Source organism: Argentina anserina, chromosome 7, assembly GCF_933775445.1.
Source record: "Argentina anserina chromosome 7, drPotAnse1.1, whole genome shotgun sequence".
Classification (NCBI taxonomy): domain Eukaryota; kingdom Viridiplantae; phylum Streptophyta; class Magnoliopsida; order Rosales; family Rosaceae; genus Argentina; species Argentina anserina.
In genome coordinates this window covers 19,410,516-19,433,090 of record NC_065878.1, presented here as the reverse complement: position 1 = coordinate 19,433,090, position 22,575 = coordinate 19,410,516, and the positions used below count along the sequence as shown (strand labels likewise).

General features: G+C 39.6%; 4 protein-coding genes across 7 annotated transcripts; 1 reads left to right on the top strand and 3 right to left on the bottom strand.

Moving 5' to 3' along the window:
- Window positions 1-1,939: 1,939 nt before the first annotated feature.
- On the top strand, window positions 1,940-6,785 carry LOC126801610 (probable methyltransferase PMT11). The gene is made up of 9 exons (XM_050529022.1): window positions 1,940-2,640; window positions 2,779-2,928; window positions 3,041-3,311; window positions 3,710-3,820; window positions 4,165-4,324; window positions 4,968-5,225; window positions 5,319-5,441; window positions 5,703-5,780; window positions 6,315-6,785. Exons 1-9 carry the CDS (start codon window positions 1,999-2,001, stop codon window positions 6,517-6,519), a joined length of 1,998 nt encoding a protein of 665 aa, XP_050384979.1. The 5' UTR covers window positions 1,940-1,998; the 3' UTR covers window positions 6,520-6,785.
- Window positions 6,786-6,923: 138 nt separating this feature from the next.
- LOC126801611 (protein HESO1-like) lies at window positions 6,924-11,604 on the bottom strand. Of its 3 annotated transcripts, none has more exons than XM_050529024.1 (9): window positions 11,466-11,604; window positions 10,532-10,677; window positions 10,241-10,405; window positions 9,743-9,930; window positions 9,574-9,669; window positions 9,190-9,259; window positions 8,349-8,479; window positions 8,098-8,208; window positions 6,924-7,979 (listed from the first exon to the last, which is right to left on the bottom strand). In XM_050529024.1, the coding sequence occupies exons 2-9, from the start codon at window positions 10,665-10,667 to the stop codon at window positions 7,170-7,172; spliced, it is 1,707 nt and encodes a 568-aa protein (XP_050384981.1). In that variant the 5' UTR covers window positions 10,668-10,677; window positions 11,466-11,604; the 3' UTR covers window positions 6,924-7,169. The 3 variants fall into 3 exon arrangements, with proteins under 3 accessions (XP_050384981.1, XP_050384980.1, XP_050384982.1); XM_050529023.1 differs by having other exon boundaries at window positions 10,532-10,674; window positions 11,466-11,593; XM_050529025.1 differs by lacking the exon at window positions 11,466-11,604 and adding an exon at window positions 11,372-11,447.
- Window positions 11,605-12,125: 521 nt separating this feature from the next.
- Window positions 12,126-15,599, bottom strand: LOC126802567 (protein HESO1-like). Of its 2 annotated transcripts, none has more exons than XM_050530208.1 (9): window positions 15,571-15,599; window positions 15,204-15,351; window positions 14,791-14,955; window positions 14,398-14,576; window positions 14,226-14,321; window positions 13,710-13,779; window positions 13,243-13,373; window positions 13,021-13,131; window positions 12,126-12,886 (listed from the first exon to the last, which is right to left on the bottom strand). In XM_050530208.1, the coding sequence occupies exons 2-9, from the start codon at window positions 15,340-15,342 to the stop codon at window positions 12,413-12,415; spliced, it is 1,365 nt and encodes a 454-aa protein (XP_050386165.1). In that variant the 5' UTR covers window positions 15,343-15,351; window positions 15,571-15,599; the 3' UTR covers window positions 12,126-12,412. The 2 variants fall into 2 exon arrangements, with proteins under 2 accessions (XP_050386165.1, XP_050386164.1); XM_050530207.1 differs by having other exon boundaries at window positions 15,204-15,348.
- A 4,459-nt stretch (window positions 15,600-20,058) lies between these two features.
- On the bottom strand, window positions 20,059-22,058 carry LOC126801869 (protein phosphatase 2C 37-like). The gene is made up of 3 exons (XM_050529343.1): window positions 21,387-22,058; window positions 20,991-21,302; window positions 20,059-20,816 (listed from the first exon to the last, which is right to left on the bottom strand). Exons 1-3 carry the CDS (start codon window positions 21,900-21,902, stop codon window positions 20,364-20,366), a joined length of 1,281 nt encoding a protein of 426 aa, XP_050385300.1. The 5' UTR covers window positions 21,903-22,058; the 3' UTR covers window positions 20,059-20,363.
- Window positions 22,059-22,575: the final 517 nt, after the last annotated feature.

The following is a 22,575-nucleotide window of genomic DNA, read 5'->3' as shown; positions in this document are numbered from 1 at the left end:
CCAAATATTTTTTAACTTGGTGAAATAATGTGCTACCGGTTGCCCATCCTAGTGTATGGCCAAAGATGTGCACATTAACTCATGAACTTGTATGAAATCAGAGTCATTAGTATATAAGCCAGTCAATGTCTCACATATCGCTTGCGCAGTATGACATGCCTCCACCAGATCAACTATCTCATCATTCATAGCTTTCCACAAGATGGACATGACAAGACCATCGTCGTCGTCCCATTTGTTGTAGGCAACAATATCCTCAGGACTAGGAGCCTTAGTGACGCCGGTGACATGTCTCATCTTGTGCATGCGTCGAAGATGAGCAGCCATGAGTCGTTTCCATTTACGAAAATTGGTGCCGTTGATTTTGGTGCCCCCAAATGAACCACTATCTGAACTTTTGACAGATACTTCGAAGGTCGGAACTTCAGGGAGTTGAGAACCCTCAGTTTCATGTCCAGAACTCATCGAAAAAGAAACAATGTAGTTAGACAGCAAAAAACACAAAAAAATAGAACAATCTGTCAACGGTGTACGTGCACTAACGGTGAAAATGCACCGACATAATCTGGTCGGACCGGGTCGAGTCGGGCGGACCGGGTCGGATCGATTTGCCGGGTTGAGTTGCTGGGCCGGACCGAGTTGAATGTGGGGGGTTGAATGTAGGCTGGGCCGGGTCTGAAATGAGATTAGGTCGGGTGGAGAAAAGAATATCGGCGGGGCTGAGTGGAGAAGAAATACCGGCGGCGAAGGATGACGTTTGTGGGTCGAGGCGGAGCGGACTGCGACTGCAGGGCGAGCGTCGGAGGGACGCAGCAACACCGGAGGGTGGCGTCGTCGGGTCGAGGAACGGCCGGAGAGCAGTCGGGCGAGGAACGGCTACGGACACAGCAGTGGAGGAGGGCGGCGGCGTCGCGGCGGCAAGACGGAGCCGGATGAGCACCGGAGGTCGTCGTGGAGCGTCGGAGGCAGTGGTGACGGAGCCGGTTGGAGGATGCAGCGGTGAAGAGGAGACCCGACCCGACTGTGTAAAAAAAAATACGACCGGAAAAAAAAATACCTAGAAAAAACAAAGCACGAAGGCTCTGATACCAAGTAGAAAATACTGATTGTTGCTCTTTGAATTGATGAATGCATATACAGATTACAATGGTATATATAGACTAATTCACACTAACCACTAATCACTCCACTAGCCGTGATTCCCTCCACTATACCTACTACCCTCCACTCACAGATGGACCATAAATATATTACTCGAATTGGATGATGGGCGGAAACTATCAAGATGAAATTTTTCATCGTTCGTTCGAAAAATCTATCATATTTTGTGAAGAATAAAATTTTAACTATGGAATTTAACTACAAAAATTGGGTGTGTGTAATAGTAAATATCGAAATGAAAAGATCGTGAAGGCTTTGTGTGTACTGGGGTCGATAGTCGAGAAAGGAAGATTTACGTTTCTCTTTCAAAACGGTTGATATACAAAGTTTCAAGTTGTTAACATGTATAATTCTACGGACGTGAGAGTTTTATTTAACTGTTGGATTAAAGCTATTGTTTTTCTTTATGTATTAAGTATCATCCGACTTACTTCATATCCAATTTTTTTTTTGACACGAAGTTCATATCCAATTGCATGAGACTGTTCTTGATATTTATAATCGAAAACGTCACATCTTGTTAACACGACCGGCCAGAATTAACAAGGCGCTCCCTAATCTAGAAATAGAAAGAAAACTCCATGAAACCCAGATTCACAAGTATCCCTTTCCGTCACCGACATTGCCAATCGGATCCATGCCCTAAGACACGTGTCACCCCTCCTTCTCCCGCCAGTCTCCTCTCTATCCCTCCGCGGGTGACGTTAGACACCAGTCAACCTCCCCCTCAGTGTCTCATTTGCTTCCCAATACTCTAAAACCTCCCCCAGATTCTCACTCTCAGACTGACATTGCCGTCAAAACGCTGCGTTTTGTTGATCAAATTATCACGCTCTGATGTTTCGATTTTCCGGCAATGCGGACTGGCTGAGGATCCCATTGCTGATCAAATTATGGGGATTTGTCATGATCTCGGCGACGTTCTTCTACTTTGGCAAGAACTGGACCGGCGGCGCCCAGCAGCTCCTCTCCTTCTCCGCCAGCCGATCTCCTCCCAAAGTCTCCATCTCCCCCAATCTCAACAAGCCTTTCAACCTCTCCGCCCTCCTCAACGAAACCCTAGCCCCGCCGCCGCCGCCTCCTCCCTCTCCCCCGCCTCCCGCGCCGCCTCCGCCGGACGTGATCCAGCGGTTCGGGATCGTCGACGAGAACGGGACCATGGCCGACGACTTCGAGGTCGGCGAGTTCGATCCCGAGGAGGTGGTGGAGAATTGGAGCCGCCAGAATGAGACGGTGGAGAAAAGCGACGGGCGCGGGTCGGGTCGGGTCAGTGTGAAGAGGTTTGAGCTTTGTCCGAAGACTATGAGTGAGTTTATACCGTGTTTGGATAATGCTAAGGCCATTAAGCAGCTCAAGTCCACCGACAAAGGCGAGAGATTTGAGCGGCATTGTCCGGATTCCGGCAATGGTTTGAATTGCTTGATTCCGGCGCCGAAGAATTACAAGGCACCAATTCCATGGCCCAAGAGCCGCGATGAGGTACTTGCTTTATAGCCTATTTTGAAATGCAGCTTCCTTACACCTTAGTTCAAGTATGGATGTAAAGTTTATAGCTTTTGTATAGCACACACACAAGTATGTGCAGAACATTTAGGAATGATTGTAACTTATGTGCAGGTTTGGTTCAATAATGTACCTCATACTCGACTAGTTGAGGATAAAGGGGGTCAAAACTGGATTACGCGACAGAAGAATAAGTTTAAGTTTCCAGGAGGCGGTACGCAGTTTATACACGGGGCGGATGAGTACTTGGATCATATGTCTAAGGTAACAATTGTTTGGAGTTGAAAGAAGGAAATGAAGTGGATAGTTAGGAGTTAGGACAGTGAGTTATCGTTTTTCGTTTTGTTTGTCTGATGGTTGAGTTTTGATGGTGTAGATGATCCCTGACATCACATTTGGTCGCCATATACGAGTTGCATTGGATGTTGGATGTGGTGTTGCAAGCTTTGGCGCATACTTGATGCAACGGAATGTAGTCACTATGTCAATTGCTCCGAAAGATGTCCATGAGAACCAGATACAATTCGCTCTTGAGCGTGGAGTGCCTGCAATGGTAGCAGCTTTTTCTACGCGCCGTTTATTGTACCCAAGTCAGGCATTTGACTTGATCCATTGCTCGCGATGCAGGATTAATTGGACTCGTGACGGTATGTCGTTTTACTGGCACAAGGATATTTCTGATTTTATTTTTCATAGATGAGAAAAGGACAAGTTTAGAGGTGAATGAAAGTGCTTGTTAGGCAGCGACCAATTTGGTAGGATTGTATTTTTTTTCAATCCTTCTATAACTATGCGTGTTGGTAAAAGAAAGAGACAAGATATTTAAAACTGAAGAACATGTTATACCTCAACTTATGTACTCATGAACTTTACTTATAGTAACCTCAAGAAATCACCCTATTATACCATAAAAATCTCAGGGTTTGAAGCAGTTGTTGGATCTTTGTTCAGTTGTTGTATTATTTATTCTAAAAGAGTTGTCGACTTGGCGGATATCTTTTGCTTGTGGTCTATCTTTACCCTCTTTTTATTCTTTGTGATGAAGATGGGATATTGCTACTTGAGGTTAATAGGATGCTCCGGGCAGGAGGATACTTTGTTTGGGCAGCACAGCCAGTTTATAAGCATGAAGAAGTCCTAGAGGAACAGTGGCAAGGTATTACTTATCTACTATATGCTTCTTCATTTTGAATTGTTTGTATAATTTCTTCTGATAACTTGTTTATCGCATTTTTCTCTCAGTGAGGGTTTTGTTTGTATATTAGTTGCCCTCTGAATATGCAATTTCCAACTTGCGATGACTTGAAAACAATATAACTCTCTCTTTCCCACTTCTAGATTAATCCTCCGTCCACCAAGCTGTAACCTACAGTTTCTTTTTACTATGATCCTAGACCAATTTTAACTGACAAATGAGCAATATCATCTTCATCGCACTTGAAATTTCTTACCTGGCAACAATAACATCTCTGATGTTTTTTCCCATTTTTTCTTGGCCAGAGATGCTTAACCTCACGACGCGTCTTTGCTGGGAGTTTGTGAAAAAGGATGGCTATGTTGCTGTATGGCAGAAACCGGTTAATAATAGCTGCTATCTAAGTCGGGATCCCGAAACCAAACCTGCATTATGTGACTCGAGTGATGACCCAGACAAAGTGTGGTAATATTTCCTATCCAATCATTCTCTTTACTATTTTGATAATCGCATTAAAGTAAGGTAACTTTTTATCAGAATTGTTATGTACAAGCTCTTTGTTGATCATACTTAGATATTAATCACATTTTAAATATAAAACAAAAAAAGGAAAAGAAAAGACAGACGATCAATTATCTACCCACAAACGAGAAAAGGTCACTAATAGAGTGAAACCACAAAGGAAGAAAATGAGAGAGAGAGAGAGCCTAATTTCTATAGCACTCATGACTTTACGATACGGAATGCTCTTACGAGTCCCATTCTTTTGTAGATATTTCTAAGAAAACAGGACCGATGGGATGGATCTATTATTCTTTTCATATATAATACTACATTACTGAGGAAGTTTACTTTCTTACTTGTTAGTGTAAGGAAGTTTCACTTTCCCACGGTGAGCAACCTCGCGATGAGCCCTCCCCAAATTGTGCTTGCATTTTTCATTACACACGGCAGTGTAGTTCCTTCTTTATACAAATTTCTAAGATTAAAGATTTGACTGTCGCTTTCATAGGCGAGACTTGGTCATTGATTGTGTAGACGCACTTGAATTTTTTTTTCTTGTTGTGAGGGTCTTATTTTTTTTGGTGTTCTTTGTATGATGATGTAGGTACGTTGATCTGAAGCCATGCATTACAAGACTCCCTGAAAATGGTTATGGAGCAAATGTCACAACATGGCCAGACCGCATGCAAACTCCCCCTGATAGGCTTCAGAGCATACAGTTTGATGCTTATATATCCAGAAAGGAGCTCTTCAAGGCAGAATCTAAATATTGGCACGAAATAATTGAAGGCTATGTCCGTGCTTTTAAATGGAAGAAGTTAAGATTAAGAAATGTGATGGATATGAGAGCTGGCTTTGGAGGGTATAATATTCATCTCATACTCTGCTGATTAACGTTTTCTTTTTTAATTTCTTAAATTTTTTCAATGCTTACAGTCCATAAATTGGTTGGCAGGTTTGCAGCAGCTTTAATAGAACATAACTTAAATTCCTGGGTTATGAATGTGGTACCTGTTAGCGGCCCCAACACTTTGCCTGTTATATATGACCGTGGACTTATTGGAGTTATGCACGACTGGTATGGTACCAGCAGCTCTCTGTGCTAGCCGGTTGATTTGTTAATATGTTTTTGTATGCTTGAAGACGCTGATAGATTGTGTGATTATAAAAGTCTGCATTACTTCGATTATACTGAAAAGTACCACTACTCCTAGAGATTTATTCAAATGTTCAACAAAGAATGACAACATTAACTGTTACCTTAAATTTTGAGCATGAGACCGATGCTTGTAACAATATTCATTTTACTGAAACAACTGATTTGCATTATGTGTATCAGGTGTGAGCCATTTGATACATACCCAAGAACCTATGATTTGATACATGCAGCTGGCCTCTTTTCTATTGAGAAGAAAAGGTATACCCCGCCTTCTCTAAGTAGAAACTCTAATTTCTTTGTGCTTTATTTATTCTGGTTTCCCATCAGTTCATTACTACTCTGTCTTTAATCTTTATGTCCCTTAGATGAAAGTGAACAGTAGTTCGCTTCAATGAGAGTTTGCATTGCACCAGAAGTAAGATTCAGGATACTAGTAGTGGTACAGTTAATTAGAAACAAAAGTACTTTAGAAAAAGTAGGTGACCAGTATTAAATTTGGAAGAACCAATGGCCCTAATAATATTAAGTGGGAGGTTGTGGGAATCTTTCTACATGCAGAAGAAAAAGATGAGGGTTTATCTTTGGTTGAGCAGTTTTTATTTGACTTGAAAAGGAAATGTGACTGTTAAATTATTGTCTTCTGGGAATCATATTTTATGCCTTCTTTGTTGCAGTTTCATTGGTTGGGGGTGAAATATTCACACTATGATATCGGCTATAAACCTGTGCTTTAATTTCTCTTTCCGTTCGATTTAACCAACAGAATTAAGACATTATGCTTCATTATCGCAGGTGCAATATATCAACAATTATGCTTGAAATGGACCGTATGCTTAGACCAGGTGGACGTGTATACATCCGTGATGCTCTTACAGTCATGGACGAGCTTCAAGCTATTGGAAATGCCATGGGATGGAGGATTAATTTGCGAGACACATCTGAGGGTCCTCATGCAAGTTATAGGCTCTTTATGGCTGAAAAACGCCTCTTGCATTAGTTGAAGCCTTCAGAGTTGAAGACCCAGTGTGATTTATACTGCTCATCTATGTGAAGGAAAAATGAGCCTAACACCAGTAATAATCGGTGAAATAGATTTGTTTAATTGTTTAGCACAGATTGGATCCCATTTAAGATAGTTACATACATCAGTAAAGATTATGCAGAGTTGAATTGGTTCCCTACCATAGAGAAACGTCTTCTGGTTTCTTTGGGAAATAGAATAGCATTTGAACTTGAATCAGATTAAAGAGTTCAATTGTTTTATGTATGATGTACATATTAGCACTTCAATATCAATTTGAGTCCATTTGTTTATTATTTTCTGAGGTTCTATGAAGCGGGCTGCCATTTCCTTTGAATAATGTATACACAGGAGTAACATTTTTCTGAACATGAAAAAAATCTCTCTGAATATGAAAACTATCGACTCTATTTAGGTAGTTCAGAAAAAATGTTCTCCTGACATACAAATATCAGAAATTCTTTAATGGAAAGCTTCATCACTGCAGGAGAATGATTGATATCATTTTAACAAAACCCCTTGCTCCTGAAAAACAATTGCCATACACATGGCAAACTGGTGAGATTCTCTACAATTTAACCTTATCAAAACCGGCCGTCAAAGTTGTTTCAACACCAAAAATCACATCATAACTGCATTCCTGGTTTCTTTGGTCTCCATTCCTGATGCACCTGTACCATTGGTGCCTTCCCTGGCTTCGTTTTCTGAAGTGGTGATTGTACTTGAGAGGTTGAGTGCACAGACTTTCGTACATGCGGTAATATTTGTGATGATGAGTTCACCGGCTCTTGCATCTGTGGTCTTACTTGTGAGGATGATTGCACTGGCTTTCGTAGTTGTTGGTGTACTTGTGGGGATGAGTCTACCATTGGTGCCTTCTCTGGCTTCGTTATCTGAAGTGGTGATTGTACTTGAGAGGTTGAGTGCACAGACTTTTGTACACGCGGTAATATTTGTGATGATGAGTTCACCAGCTTTTGTATATGTGGTCTTACTTGTGAGGATGAGTGCACTAGCTTTCTTAATTGTTGGTGTACTTGTGGGGATGAGTCTACCAACTCTCGTACATACCCAGTTGGAACCCGAGTGCCGGTATGGTTCTTTCGGGGTACCATCTCTCGTATAAAAGGATCAAATGGTTTCGGGGGACCGTTATAATGTCTTGTGGTTCGTGAATGTGAGCTCTCAGAGATGAAATGATGTGGATCAGTTGGTTGGTGCTGCTCAATATTGTAATCTCGGTTCCCAATAATAAGGTGTACTGTTCCTGGTCGGACTAGTGTGTGAAGAAGGGAACTATCAATGGCTAGGGAGGAACTATAACAAGCTGCAATTAGCCTGCTGCGACTCATCTCAAAAACTTCAGAGATCCTATTCAATGCTCTTGCGCTGACACCTCTTGCTGAATTTTCTGGCCGATCAAAAGGATCTTCAACCTACATGCCAATTTCAGTCACATATTCAGTGGTGGAGACACCAATTCTACTCCAAAACGATGGAGCAGAGAATCAAAATATCTAATCTGCAGTATGTAGAGAAGAAAGATGAAATTACCAATATACAATACGTTTTGGGCAACCGTCCCATATTGCTTTCTATGGCTTCCCATTTTCCAGAATATGTGCAAATTCCCAACTCCGAAGCCTTCGAACTAAGGTCAACGAACTGCATTTATATAAAATTACCATAACTAAAATAGCAAAGGTGCCTAACCAGACAAACTTTGGAGCGGACATGATACACAACTCTGGTTATAAACAAACTTCACCCATATTAGTCCTGAAAACAGAAAATAATCAAAGTACCTTCCCAAGGAATGAAATGAAAAGCTCAGACAAAGAACTTTCATTCCGAGCTCTCAATCTACTTGTTTTATATTTTCTTATGTTCTCAACACAATTATTTTCAATACGTCTTTCTGCATCATCTCTCAAGCCTGCAAGAAACATAACACATTAGATATTTCTTGTCTAAATTAATTAGTTAAATGATTAGATCAACATCTTGTTTTTCAAAGTATTTTAGACAAGTTTATGTACAGTAAAAGAAATCGTTTCCAGAAACAATATTGAACTTTCTATTTTCTTAATAAACAAACACTAGTTCACTAAAAGTATGATTTAGAAACCTTCTAGAATAGCTCTCATGAAACAACATTATGGAGTAACAATAAAAACTAAAGAGAAGAAGAGAATTCATGATAAAAGAAAAAAGAGAAAAGAAATAAAAACAGATTAAAATTTGGGGCACATATAAAATTCACACCATTTCACCGGATTCATGACATTGAGCCGCCAAACACATTATACATCACCCCTCCAATCAAACTACGCTGAACAAACAAAACAGAAACAAAAAAAAATCCCCTCCAATTATTTAAAAAAGTTAAGAGAATGAGGGAGGGGGACTGCTAACGTCCGTCCCATGAAGCGCCAGGGAACCAATTACAAAACTAAATGATTTGACAATGGAAAGATTGAGATTACAATTCTTGCCACATGATTTCCTAGAAAGAGGGAGTTCCTTTCCTTTGATGCGGTGGAGATAACTTAAGAGTCCATTATTTCAAACAAAGAATAGAAAGCAAATTTTACCAACAGTTAATGTTAAAATGATGTCTCCGTTTACGGCTACGGCTAAAAGTACCTTGAAGATCATCTGTGAGAGTTCCTGGATATATGTCTTGAAGAGGGGGCAGAACGGCAGGTACACATGTCTGAAATTTTATTATTAACAAAAAGTTAGTAACAGGAATGTGAAACTAAGTCATATATGTTGTTACTCTATGGAGCAAGAACAGTATTTGAAACTATGAGTTTGGGAAACTAATATAAGTGCCACTTTGTAAAGTCTAGCAGACGATGAGAAAAGCACAGAAGGGTTGGATAATTGTTATTACACTACTTTTGGCAAACCAGGTCGCATTCAACTATGCTAGATATGCTAATTGCAGCTAAAACTGTCCGAAGAACCCCTTGAGACTACAATTACTTTGCGGTAAAACCAGAGATGAAGATATAAAATATTTACCTGAAAATGGAAGACCACAAGCATACTAAGAGAGTATGAATTGAAAGTCCCAGTTTTTGAATCATTGATGTTGTGTGCTTTTGCCCATTCCTTCACCTAAAAGCAACATAAATATATCAGACGAGAACTTTCAGTTGAAAGGTACATTATATTTGCACTTTCAACCTACCAGTAAAATCATATCATGAAAGCGTGGATCAATATCCGTGATCCATAACAACAGTTTTGATTTCATTTGGGCTTTCAGGTTATTGACTGAAATATCACAGGAGATGTCTTTTGAATTTGACTGATGGTTACTTTTGACCATCAGAATGGGAACTCTTGCATTAGGTATGAATCGACATATGTTCCAACCTGAAAATCAATCAATGCTCCTTCAATGAAATGTGGAAATTTTGTGATTATACAAAATCAGCGCAAAACACATACACTTCAATAGTGAAGAAGCTTATGAAAAAAATATATATACATATATAAGTTTATAGAAGGTTATTTGCATATTTAATTTATGTAAACATATGAGAAAACGATTAACTATGAGTCAATGACATGTTAAGTTACTAACAGTTATTTATACTCAGCGTCATAGACCACGGACTGGTGAAGATGTCGAAGGATATTATCAAAATAAAAAGCACTTGAACAAGATAAACAATCAACCTACCTCTCCTTCTCATGGCCTTCATTACATCTCTTAGAACTTCTTTTTTGTGCTTCTTCCCAGAAGAAGAAATGTATGAGCCTTTAGAAAACTCAACTGAAACATCCAAGTCCCCCCACCGAGTAAAAAGTTCTGACACAAATGATCCAAATGGCTCCACCGTTGCACCTGTTTCTATGCCAACTATGTCATACATCTGCGTCTAATCTAATGACTTATTGAACCATCTGGCTGTACTTAAACATAGATAAAATATAACATGGAAGAAGAATAAAACAGATGTACTGTAATCACCACTCAAAGTTTCTACAGACTCAACAACTCCTTGTAACTCCTGAAGTATTTGCCGTCGTATTTCTCGATCCATGCGCGAGGGTTCAATAGCATGCAGTATCTCCCTGAGAGTATTCTCCATATTACTTTCAGCCATTCAAATCCTGCTGTTTAACAGAAAAAAAAATATGTCAACACCCTAGTCCAAAAAGTAATTTAGCACTATATAATGAAGACTGTGTAGACTACGTAGACGCAGCAAACTCCTGGCAAGAAAAAGCTTATACTAACTTCAGTATGAACTCAACAGAGACTAATATATAATTGTTTCAACAAACTGAATGTAGTACACTGTGCAGCTACCACATCAAATTCACTCCATCAGATAAACAACTGTACACCGGAAACTACAATTTCAGTCCACAATAACAGAAGCTCATCAAACTGAGAAATCCACAATTTCGACATACAAAAAATGAACCAACAGAAAATTTTCCAACATGGAGTACCTAACACTCCGATCATTTAACATGCTTGATGATCATCCTGTACTACATAACACTTGGATTTCGCAAACAAATCAAAGCCTTAACAATCAAAACAGGACAAATAAACATGACTCGTTACATAAAGTGATCAAACCAATATGAAATCAAACAATAATCCCTGACCACATAAAACAGAGACTACAATATACTCTGATTTCGATAACAGAACAAAGCCTTGATCAATCAAAAAAGAGCATACAAGCAAGTAAAACCGATTCGAAATCAAAGCAATAACCGCAAAAACAGTAACCGCAATCGAAACCTAACGATTCTCAGTAATCATCACGATCGATCAATAGCATTAATCATTTACCGTGTTTTCTAGGGTTTACATGAATTCTCAGTTCTCACACAGAATGCAGAAAGAAGAAAAAAGCTTAGAAAGCGAATCGAAGCGCAGACGTTACCTTGAGTTTGGAGTTTGGAGTATTTCGAGGCCTGATTTGGTGACGACGACGAAGACTTGGGGCGGGTAAGATGACGAGGTCAACAACCAGAGAGGGTGAGAGTGGACTCACTCTCTCTCTCTCTCTCTCTCTCTCTCTCTCCCTGGTGATAATTCCCAGAGTTGAATTCAACATCTCTTGCTACATTTATTACTAAAAAAACGAGACCCGGGAGAGAGTGGGAGTTTATTTTATTTTTATTTTTTTTACCCAAAAAAAGGTTATTTTTTGTTTAAATGTAAAACGACAATAAAGTGAATAAACAGTAATTATATTTTGCAAGGCATATGAACTACATAAAGTAATACTGATACAGGATAAATACATGAATTTATCCGGTACAAGTACAACCAATGAGATTGATCATCATTGTATTGATTGACATGTTTCATGTTTGGTCGCTGAAGAATACTTGCTCACTTATTCAGTATTCACAATAAATTGTACATGCACCGTAATCAATTATTCAGCTCGCATTTACTTATTGCATATTGGTGAACAGTAAAAATTCGCGTAACAGTTTCTCTGCTAGTACTTAGTGGTAGAATATTATTTATTCATTTATTAAGAAAATGGCTAGTAGTAGACAATATGCTGCAACATTTCATACCAAGGTCAGTTTTCTTTATTTCTGTGATTTAAAAGTCTCAACCTTTATCTTTCTCAAAAAAAAAAAGTCTCAACCTTTATCTTTCTCGAAAAAAAAAAGTCTCGACCTTTATAAAAGTAGTAGATTCCCTAATTCCCTATCTTCAACTTTGGTTAAGGTCGCATTTGGTTGGGTCCATGGCAATCAAAATCTAAAGAAAGCTCAGAGATACTGGTGCCACAAGGTTAATCATACTGTTGAGAGCGTTTCTGAATCCTATTTAGTATATACTTCTTGTCAAGGAACCTTGAAAATGAGCCTACTGAATGTACTCCACAGGCACACACATTCCACATGCACAATCCTGAGATGTCTCTAGAGTTGGATTGGGATGGCTCTCTGGCTTCGTCTCTTGAAAGGTGGGCATGTCGGAATGTTTTTCTGCCTCCGTCTTCTGAAACTGAGGCTGCATTTTTGAGGGTCTTTGTGCCCACTTCTGCACCTGAGGACGACATGGTTGCCTGGGGACATAATTGCCTCTAGGTGTTCTTGACTGCGGCCTCTCAGTCATGAAATGCTGTGGATAAGCTGCGTGGCGATGCTCAAACTGGTGATGAGGTCTTCCTGCCACAAGTCGGTAGGTTAGGGGCCGGACTAGTGTGGCAAGAATGTCATTCTGAGTAGCTGACATGAGTATGTGGCTGCTGGTCTTGAAAGCTTCAGATATCCTTCTCAATTCTCCCATGCTAACAGCCCTTGAACAGTTTTCTGGCTGATCAAAGGGATCTTCAATCTACCATGCAATAAAATCAGTGACAGAAATGAGTAGGGGAGAGTAATTTACTTCATTTTATCAAAGAATGAATTAATGAAGAGAGAGCATCAAGAACTCAAAACACACATGTTGAGAAAGAGAAATGGAATTACCATTATCGTATATGTTTGAGGCAACCATGTCATGTTGCTTAGTATGTCTTCCCACTGTCCAGTATATGTGCAAATTCCTGATTTTCTTGTATTCATAACAAGGTCCGAAAACTGCAAAAAACTCTTAAAATTAATCATCAACTTGAAAATACTGTCCAACAAGAACAATGTCCTGAAATCCATGACAGCTTAAAATTAAAATGGCCACACGACTGAGATTACCTTCTGAAGGAATGAAATGAAAAGCTGTGACAATGAACTTGTGTTTTCCGCTCCTAATTTGTCAGATTTAAACCTTGTTATGTTAGCGATACATGTTTCTTCAATATGTTTTTCTGCATCCGCCCTCAAGCCTGGATGAAGAATAGCATTTATATGTTATCTAAATATGATTTATCATCCGCCCTCAACAAATCTTGTTAATGTACTTCAGGTTTCTTTTTGCACATTCAAACCAAAAACTAAAAGTGTTGTCCAAATACCTCTAGTAAATTCATGTCAACAAACTATGGATTCAGTGGAGTAGAGATAAGTAAATAATAGCAAATTCAAGACTCTCACTCTTTCAATTATCTAGATGTTACCTCTTACTAACCATATTAACCACACTTTCAAACTTTACCAATAATAAGTGGTCAAAAAGTAAACACAAAATCAGTAACCTGTTTAAGGCTGAAGATGGAAAGTACCTTGAAGATCATCAGTGAGATTCCCTGGATATATTTCTCTAAGAGGTGGCAAAATTGCGGGTGTACATGTCTGAAAAGAAAATTAAGAGATTATAAACTAAAACCAGGAAGGTCGAAAAACAAGCTGCAAAAATATGTTTCGTACTTATTGTTACTGCATAGAAGAACAGGACATTGAAACAACTTAATATCAAGCACTATTGAACTTGGACAGTGGTAAGATTCAGCCTGGTAAACAAGGCATAACAAAGACTCAGAAAATCAGCAAGGAACAAAAATGAAAACTACATCAAATAACTCTCTGGTGACTGACTGAGACAGGGAAGCTCTTAAACTATAGCATACAATTGGAAAGCCCGAAAAGATTAAAGATACACAGAAGCCATTTCTGCTTTAATACTATCAAATCACATTCCTATTAATTATTGAATATGACATGAAAATGAAGCCAAACTGTCTAAATTATTTTCCCAGACTCCTTACTAGTTAAAACCAGAAATAAAATTTTGAAATCACCTGAAAGTGGAAGACCACAAGCAAAGTGAGGGCATACGAATTAAATGAGCCAAATCTTGGATTATTCATATTTTGTGCTTTTGCCCATTCTTTTACCTACAGAAGCAAGGTTATATCATATAGGAACATTATAAAGAACAATAAATTATAATTTGCTACGAAACTTTCATACCAATAAAACCATATCGCGGAAGCGTCCATCTATCTCACCAATACAAAACAAGATTTTGGATTTCATTTGTCCCTTCAGGTTATTGATTGATATATCGCAAGCGATGTTTTGGAGATAACTTTCAGCCTTTAAAATGGGAACCCTTGCAGTGGGTATTAATTGAATCCTTTTCCATCCACCTATTCAAATCAACATCATTCCATAGTTTTACAATTTCAATAATCAAATGCTTCTTTATTTCTTTACGAATGCAATATAGAATAAAGGGGAGGATCAATCCAATCACTGTGATGCGTAAAGAACGAACATCGACGAAATCAATGACATGTTCAGTAATCAGTAGTCAGTACAGTACAATGTAGGCACTAGAGAAAGAGAAAACAATAAACCAACCTCTCAGTGTCATAGCTCGCATCACAACTCCTAGCAATTGTTCTTTGTGCTTTTTCCCATATTCTGATATATATGTGCCTTTGGAGAACTCAATCGAAACATCCAAGTCGCCCCAGCATGCATACAGATTAGACACGAAGGATCCAAATGGCTCCACAGTTGCACCTGGTTCAGGAAAATTGCATCGTAAATCTACAAATTCATAAAGCTTTTGTACAAAACCAATGGAAACTATCCATCATTTAAAGACACAAGTTTAAACACATCTCCATACGAAACTGAATTTCTGTTGCCCTTTCCCCATTAACAGATAGATTTCAATGCAGACTTGTAGCCACAAGTTATTAAACCAAAAGAGTAGTTTGACTACATAAACAAAACTCATAACCATGAAAAGGTATAACCCAGCTCACCTCTTAAACCCTCAACAGATTCAACAGCTCCTTGCAACTCCTGAAGGATTCGCAGCCGTGTTTCCCAATCTTCGATTGAAGGTTTAAGGACTCGTAGAATCTGATTGAGAGTATTATCCAACATAATATGGGCATTCATTTTTCACTGCTTTACAATAAACACGCAAATGTCAAAAACCCAAGTTCATGATGGCTTCTGGGACTACTAATATAACCACAACACAGTTCATAAACATCAAAGTTTCATGCTTTCACCACGAAAAACTCATTGCATGAGAATAAAATGATAAACAGCAATGTTGGCATCAAACAATGTTTACCATCATACAACTACTATGAACAAGAATCAAAAGTTATGGGTGCTTACAATTTCACTAAAGCAGATTGATCATGAGTTTGGCGGATAGGAATGGGTCACTGAGGAATAGTGGACATTGACGAGTGAAGAAACTTGGCACACTTTAGTCGAAGTGGCTTCACAGTCTCACACTTGTTGTGTGAAATTTGGGCAGATTGTGATGGGTAAGCATTTTAGCTTACTGGCCCAAATGAGAAAAAGAGTTTCAAATGTTTCGGAAAATGGAATGAAAGTTTCTTTAGGGCTGTAAACGGTTCCAAAATAGTCAAAAATAGGTAGAATCGTAAACCGAATCGTATTATTTAAGCGATTCGGTTCTTGTATTTTTTAGAATGGGAACCGTTTGGTTCGGTTCCTAACGGTTCAATGACGGTTCCGGTTCCAAAACGGTTCCAAAAAAACTTGTCTTAAATTCAAGACTGATGTTAGTTTGAACATATCATACTTATATCTGGTGACAAGAAATGTGAGAAGATTAATCATTCGAGACAAGATAATTCCAAACCAGGGCATAGTCTCTGTCCTCCACCAAATTGAGTATAACTAGTACTTTAGTTTAAAGCAATTTCTCCATTTTGCAAACGGTTCCTATGCATTTTAGATTTTAAAACCGAACCGAACTGAACTGCTGTTAAACGGTTTGATTCTAACGGTTCCTTCAGGAACCGAGACCGATTAACAGCCCTAAGTTTCTCAGTTGAAAAGATGTGTCTCGAGCAATCATGGAAGTATTTTGCTAAACAGATTAAACTCATCTTTCCAAACAAAAAAAAAATTAAACTCGTAACAATATATAAAATGTACCGATATAACGGATGCGTTGTCTCTGATGTTTTAAAAACAGTTTTGCAAGTGTTATCGATTTTCAGTATCGAAATATGGGCTCAAAAACGTGTTGTGATGATCGGATAGTATGTTCCGGATACATCCTCGATTAAAAAGGTAATTGAATACTATACTACCAAGGCGTGTACTCTGATATTCTTTCGTAAGTGAATTGAAATCCATTAATTTATTATTTATTAATGTCACAAACAACAACATTTATGAGTTGATATAAAATTTGTATTGATGACAGAGCAAACCACGAATCTAATCATTTCACATGATCTTCGTAATTTGAAGTGAACAAGTCTTCTGAATCTACATAACATTACACATGTGCAAGGAGAATTGAATGTCGTTAATCAATTGTATGTGTTATTGATTCCTCGAGTCCATGTGTGTATATATATTCTCTCTCATTAGAAGCTTTCCTCATGTGAGAAAGAGGATTCACAACCATTTTCAGACATCAACATAAGGCTTTCGACGAATATAACACTAATGTCTCACCAATTATCGAACTTGTCTTCACATTTAATGCATAACGATTAATCTTGTCGTTTACTAACTTATCAAAAATTAGCTGATGTGATTAATTATCCTCGTTAATAATTTCATATAGTATATATTTTATTATAATAAACACTCAGTCATTATTTACACATGTTACGAAATTATCATAGAGCACATCAACGGATGACTAGTTTTATCTTTTAATTAATAAAAAGATAATATAGTTCTATATTAATTAACAAAAAGAGAATTTATTGTAATCTTTCAGAATAGCTCACTTGGCGGAAAGTTTATACTTGGTTCTTTTTACTCAGTATATGTCGAAAATCAATGGCAAAGACAACTGTATCTTTAGTCTATATACGTATACTCAAGACTCACCCGCGTCTTTTTCATTGTGTATAGCGCGGTTAACATATCTCTGATACTGATCGTCACATACCAAAAATGGGCACATAGCCATAGACTGTGTATAGCGCGCACCATGCAGAGACTCATGCAGAGACTTACGAGTGCAAAATATGGTGATGCACATTTTCAGCTCGATTCATGACATTACATGTGACAGTTGTGGACGATCATCTGCACTGTTCAGTCTGTTTGTCTACGAGTTCGTACCCCCTAGCTGCCCCAGTGCCCCTTCCCATAACAGTCCATGTTTGTAAATTGGTGCGAATTTTATAAACATACCTAGCTATTCCATATTATATTACTATGGATCGATGATTTCATGATTTGTATATAAAATATTAAGCACCTGGTTTTGGCTATTCCCATTATTAGTTTCCGGCAAGCGGTTTTGCAGACCGACCCCTATAGGCGCTAGTTTTTTTTTTTGGGACAATCTATAGCTTGAATAATGGAATATAACTTAATTTCCAAGCATCATTGCCACGACTTTTGCTTATAACAATTGACGTCGTCTGCATATTTGCTCCTATAAACTTAATGGTTGACTAAGATCATTATAGATTTATAGTTGTTCTGCTTGATTTTCTTGGTTAAATTTTTCAAAGTATATCTTCACATCCAATGATTTGAACCGAATTGGAATCGAGCTTGAGATGTTCAAATCAACATTCCATTAATTAATGATTCTATTAGTCAATCGCCCTTTAAATTTATGTTTCGTTTATACTTCTTACATATAATCAACAATTCAACACTACAAATTAAAAAGGTTCATACAACTTACAATTTTTTATTTTATTTTTTGGTATAGATGTTCATACCAAGGGCCTTACAGTTTCTCAATAAAGTCAAACTAATCCCCAATCTCTACACTTCTACTTAATAACATTTGGCTAATATTCTTGCCCAACACATAAGGATGTACCGCACTAATTAGCTTCGGTTTATAAAACTAACCGGCTAGTTTTGAAGCGCTACTCTTGCATTACAGCCTCGTTTGTTTCGCAGAATTGAGGGCTTGGAAAAAAAAAGTTCATTCTTTTCCAATATTTAGTGTGCAACTGTGCACAAAAAAATGAACTACTTAATGTGGGGGGAAACACTTCCTTTTATGAACCTCCTCATTTTCTTACATTTATTACTCTCTATTATTTTATTATATTAGCTACAAATTTTTTTACACTTTGAAGTTACCTTGTATTACCATTAACCAAATACTAAAAAAATGCACTTCATTACCCAAGTTTTATTTCCATAGAAATTCTAAAGAAACTATTTTCCTTTCTAAATACCAAACGAGGCCTATAAGTGGCGTAATACGCACACGGTATAATCCTCCAAACTTTAAAATCTAAATATTGTGAACATCAGCACAGCCGAAACCCTGGAGGCGCTGAAAAACTCATCGTATCCCATCTCACCTTCTTTTACAGCGTACAGTTCTCATCACTCAAACAGAAAAAAGCAGCAACAGGGGCAGTAGGCTTTTCCGTCTACCGTAATTTTCAGGTCACACATTTGGTTTGGGTCCATTGGCAATCACCATCGAAGATCTAAGAAAATCTAGTCCAGCTCAGAGCCTTGATGCCTCAAAGCAACCCCAGATCCAGAAACCGCAACGTGTCAGCCTCCCATTGCTGGTGTTCGTGAGTCACCCATAATCCATATATTGTCGAGGAATAAAAATCCAATGGTGGAACCCGGCCCCTTCAAAAATCTGCTGCTAATGTCTGAAAGGGAGCTCGAATTTATCCACTGAGGTCCCAAAAACACCCAGATCATATCTTCTTTTTGAAGGTCCCGAACCAGTGGATGAAATCCCAGCAAGAATTAACAGAGGGAATATATCGTATAACTAAGCAGGATTAATTAGTGGCCTTAAATCTGGTCAAGATGGAGCATTTGAATTTGTATGATATGCTTAAGTGGCTAGGGTGGTCTGATTATCTTGATATAAGTTTAGGTTTTATGGTTTAAGCATTGTCGTATGTGATTCCCTTGAGGTGATCGATGGGAGTCAAACACTAGAAAGCATAGTTGAAGGTCGAGGTTGGCCCAAGTATGGTATGTGTTTCGCAAGCATTGGTTGCTTTTATTTTTTATTTTTTTATAATGGTCTCCATCGCTTATTCGTCACGAGTCATGACACATAGGGCCGGGCATCTTTATAATGCGGAGAAGATGAGTCGACTATTTATGTATATGTCTCTCATCATTAACATAAGGGGATTTAGCTCAATAGATTGGAGTAAACAATGCTTTTGCTTTATTAAGCTAGTGATCATTAACCATAAAAACAGGACATATCAATGGGACAATATAAGCTCGACAAAAGCAGTGTACATGTACATGGAGACCTATGTGGCCTCTCCAAACAATAAACACCTATGTGTAAGTTGACCCTAAATAGTGATGAAGGCCTCAACAGGTTTATCCCCAATGTTCCGTCTAACAACATTTAAACAACTTGGTACCTTTTCAATGATCAATGATGGGAGATATCAACAAAATATCTCATAGAATCTCCACCTCGATGTCATTCTCGGTTAGACCTAACTCAGTCGGGAATTATTAACAGCAGAGCTGGCCTGAATGTGATCGAGTTGGATATTAGAACAATCACTATAATGTTGAATGAGAAAGCCCTTTTGACGGAGCTCAAAGAACCCAGTTAACTGAAATTGGAGACTGCATGACACAGGGAGGGTAGAAACAAATGAAAACGAAGAGAACCATCTCTAATATACAACATTAATATTCACTCTATTATGATTGTATATCACAACCCTGCAACCTTCTGCAGACCTGTGAAGGTTGGAAACAACAAAGAGAAAATGAACCCTTAGTAATAAGGAAAACCTAAATTACACCACAAGCAAGGGGAGATTTTCGATTCCAGTTTCTCTCTTAAAACCTTGTTATTAAGAGAAAAATCAAAGCAGCTTCATCACTATCAATCAACAAATGAAGTGCTACAAATTTTGGTGAAACATCCCCGCTGCGGCTAAGATTAGTATTAGTATGACATTAAAACGCCGCTGCATGATGATTTCTCACAATCTCTCACGCCTCCTCAAATCCACCACCACCACGCTGACGTTATCCGAGCTCTGCCTCGCCAAGGCCAACTTCGTCAGCAAAATGGAAGCGTCCGCGCACGCCTTATCGGAATTTTCTCCGGTCGAGGACTCCCCCTCGGGCACGACACCGCCTGAAGCTCCCCCGGCCTTTTGGGCAGCAGCAGCGCGCATGCACATGCGTACGACGCCGCAAGCAGTGTCGTTTGACACCACGTCCCACAGGCCGTCGCTGGCCAGAATCAAACACTCGTCCTCCGCCGTCCGTTCCGTGATAGTCACCTCCGGCGCCGGTATTACGTAGGGCTTGAGATAGTTGTCGCCGATGGCTCGCGACATGGCGAGAACGCCGAGGACTCGAGGACCGTCCCAGTAGATCACGCGCCCTCCGGCGGCTTCAATCCGAAGCAACTCGTCCGGTCGATCAGGCTGTAAATAAAACAAAACAAATGAGCACGTTCGTTAGTGGAGAACACACTCGTCACTGTAATGATTGGCGCGTGTATTACGCGCCTAGAAAAAGTGAAATTCGGTTCAATGAATTTGAATCCCCGGAATCTAGATCCGGTTCAGTGAATTTGCAACCGTAAAGGGATCTCTCACCTTATGATCTGAGGAGAGGGGCACGGCGGCGCCGCTGCGGCAAAGAACGGCGCGGGAGTCGCCGCAATTGGAGACGATGATCTTCTCTGGAGTTACCACGGCCACGACGGCGGTGGAACCGACGGCGTCACACTGGGGAGTTTGAAGCTCGCATCTGCATTTGGGACTCAGCACGGCTTGATTCCCGGCATGGACCTCTTCGTCCATCTTCGAGAAGCTTCGCTCCATCGTGTCCTTCCATTGAAGGACGCTTTGGCTTTCCAGGTGTTGTTTTACGATCTCATGTAATCTGTCCTTACACTTCAAGGCAACCTGAACAACCAGAACCGAAAATTATTAGAGTTCCGAAATTGAATCAATGTAATTTTGAGAGATAAGATCAAAATTAGTACTCACATGAGAGCAACCATGGCCGTCGTAAACACCATAGAAATGGCAACCACCCGAGTCGGAGCCCTGGGCTTTACAAAGCGTAGGGTGAATCGAAACAGCGTCTTCCATATCTCTTCTCCTTCCGCAAACCGAAGTAGAGCCATACCGAGGAGCTTCCTGCACCACCGGCGGAGGAACAACCACCACTTCGTTACCCGCATGCAAACCTTTCGACTCGCCACGAGTAGTATTAACAACCTCATCATTAACCAACCGTACAGTCGGGACGGCCTTTGCAGCCGCTTCCTCACGTCTGTCTTCCACTATCGCCGCTGCGCCTTCCAGTGACATCGAACGCTGCAGATCGAGCTTCTGCCGCTTCCGGCCGCTGTCCGCCGTCTGCTGCACCGCCATGTGGTCGGCGGCGATACACTTAATAGTTGGCAAAATTTCCAACCTCCGGCGTCTCGACGTCCGGGAACTGGGCTCAATTGGCGCTGAAGTAGTCTCGCTTTCAATTCCGCAGCAAATTCCAGCCATTTGATTTATCAAACAATCCAAAGAACGAAACAAAAACTCAATACACACCAAATAATCGTTAGTATTGGTTATCAGAGAGAACAGACGATTCCAGGAACAAGAGCAAAGAGAATGAGAGGAGAAATAGTTTTTGGGATCTCCAAAACGAGCTCAAGGCGACGCATTAAAATGGCGTTGCACTGAAGCTCTTCTAAACAAATAAAATGAGGGACACCTCATCGCCCTCAACAATTTCACCTGGGGGCCACACAGCGCCTAATCACGGGCAGCGTGCCCGTCACCATCGCGGGCAGGAAGGACCCGACACTGTACAGTTGGTATGACGTCGAACTACGGATTACCAAGGCGGAAGGCGGGGGAAGAACCTTAATCTTCACCGTTGATTTAGCTACCAACCTTTGTCTCTCATCCCTGATATATGAACACGTGTTCTGTTTTTTGACACGTATACGTGGCGCTAGTGAGTTTTGGACACGGTAGGTCCATTCGGTGTCCTTTTTCTGACACGCATGTGGTCCTTGGGCGACCGACCCCTCTCTTTTATTATTGTTTGCCTCCTAATTGACTAAGATTACACCACGTGGCTACATCACAGGGATACCAGCTTCGTGTTAGGTCCACTTTCATACCCCAGTACCAGCTGTTACCCCTACAGTAAAACGGTAAATTTATT

Excerpts from the sequence above, each read along its gene's own strand:
- LOC126801610 (XM_050529022.1), top strand. The coding sequence starts at position 1,999 with ATGTTTCGATTTTCCGGCAATGCGGACTGGCTGAGGATCCCATTGCTG. Across the intron at positions 2,929-3,040 it reads ACTTGGATCATATGTCTAAG|ATGATCCCTGACATCACATT; the intron begins GTAACAATTGTT and ends TTGATGGTGTAG. Across the intron at positions 3,821-4,164 it reads CCTAGAGGAACAGTGGCAAG|AGATGCTTAACCTCACGACG; the intron begins GTATTACTTATC and ends TTTCTTGGCCAG.
- LOC126802567 (XM_050530208.1), bottom strand. The coding sequence starts at position 15,342 with ATGAATGCCCATATTATGTTGGATAATACTCTCAATCAGATTCTACGA. Across the intron at positions 14,577-14,790 it reads GCGAGCTATGACACTGAGAG|GTGGATGGAAAAGGATTCAA; the intron begins GTTGGTTTATTG and ends TGATTTGAATAG. Across the intron at positions 14,322-14,397 it reads TCCGCGATATGGTTTTATTG|GTAAAAGAATGGGCAAAAGC; the intron begins GTATGAAAGTTT and ends TTGCTTCTGTAG.
- LOC126801611 (XM_050529024.1), bottom strand. The coding sequence starts at position 10,667 with ATGGCTGAAAGTAATATGGAGAATACTCTCAGGGAGATACTGCATGCT. Across the intron at positions 9,931-10,240 it reads GAAGGCCATGAGAAGGAGAG|GTTGGAACATATGTCGATTC; the intron begins GTAGGTTGATTG and ends ATTGATTTTCAG. Across the intron at positions 9,670-9,742 it reads TTCATGATATGATTTTACTG|GTGAAGGAATGGGCAAAAGC; the intron begins GTAGGTTGAAAG and ends TGTTGCTTTTAG.
- LOC126801869 (XM_050529343.1), bottom strand. The coding sequence starts at position 21,902 with ATGGCTGGAATTTGCTGCGGAATTGAAAGCGAGACTACTTCAGCGCCA. Across the intron at positions 21,303-21,386 it reads ACGGCCATGGTTGCTCTCAT|GTTGCCTTGAAGTGTAAGGA; the intron begins GTGAGTACTAAT and ends CTGGTTGTTCAG. Across the intron at positions 20,817-20,990 it reads CCCTCTCCTCAGATCATAAG|CCTGATCGACCGGACGAGTT; the intron begins GTGAGAGATCCC and ends TTTTATTTACAG.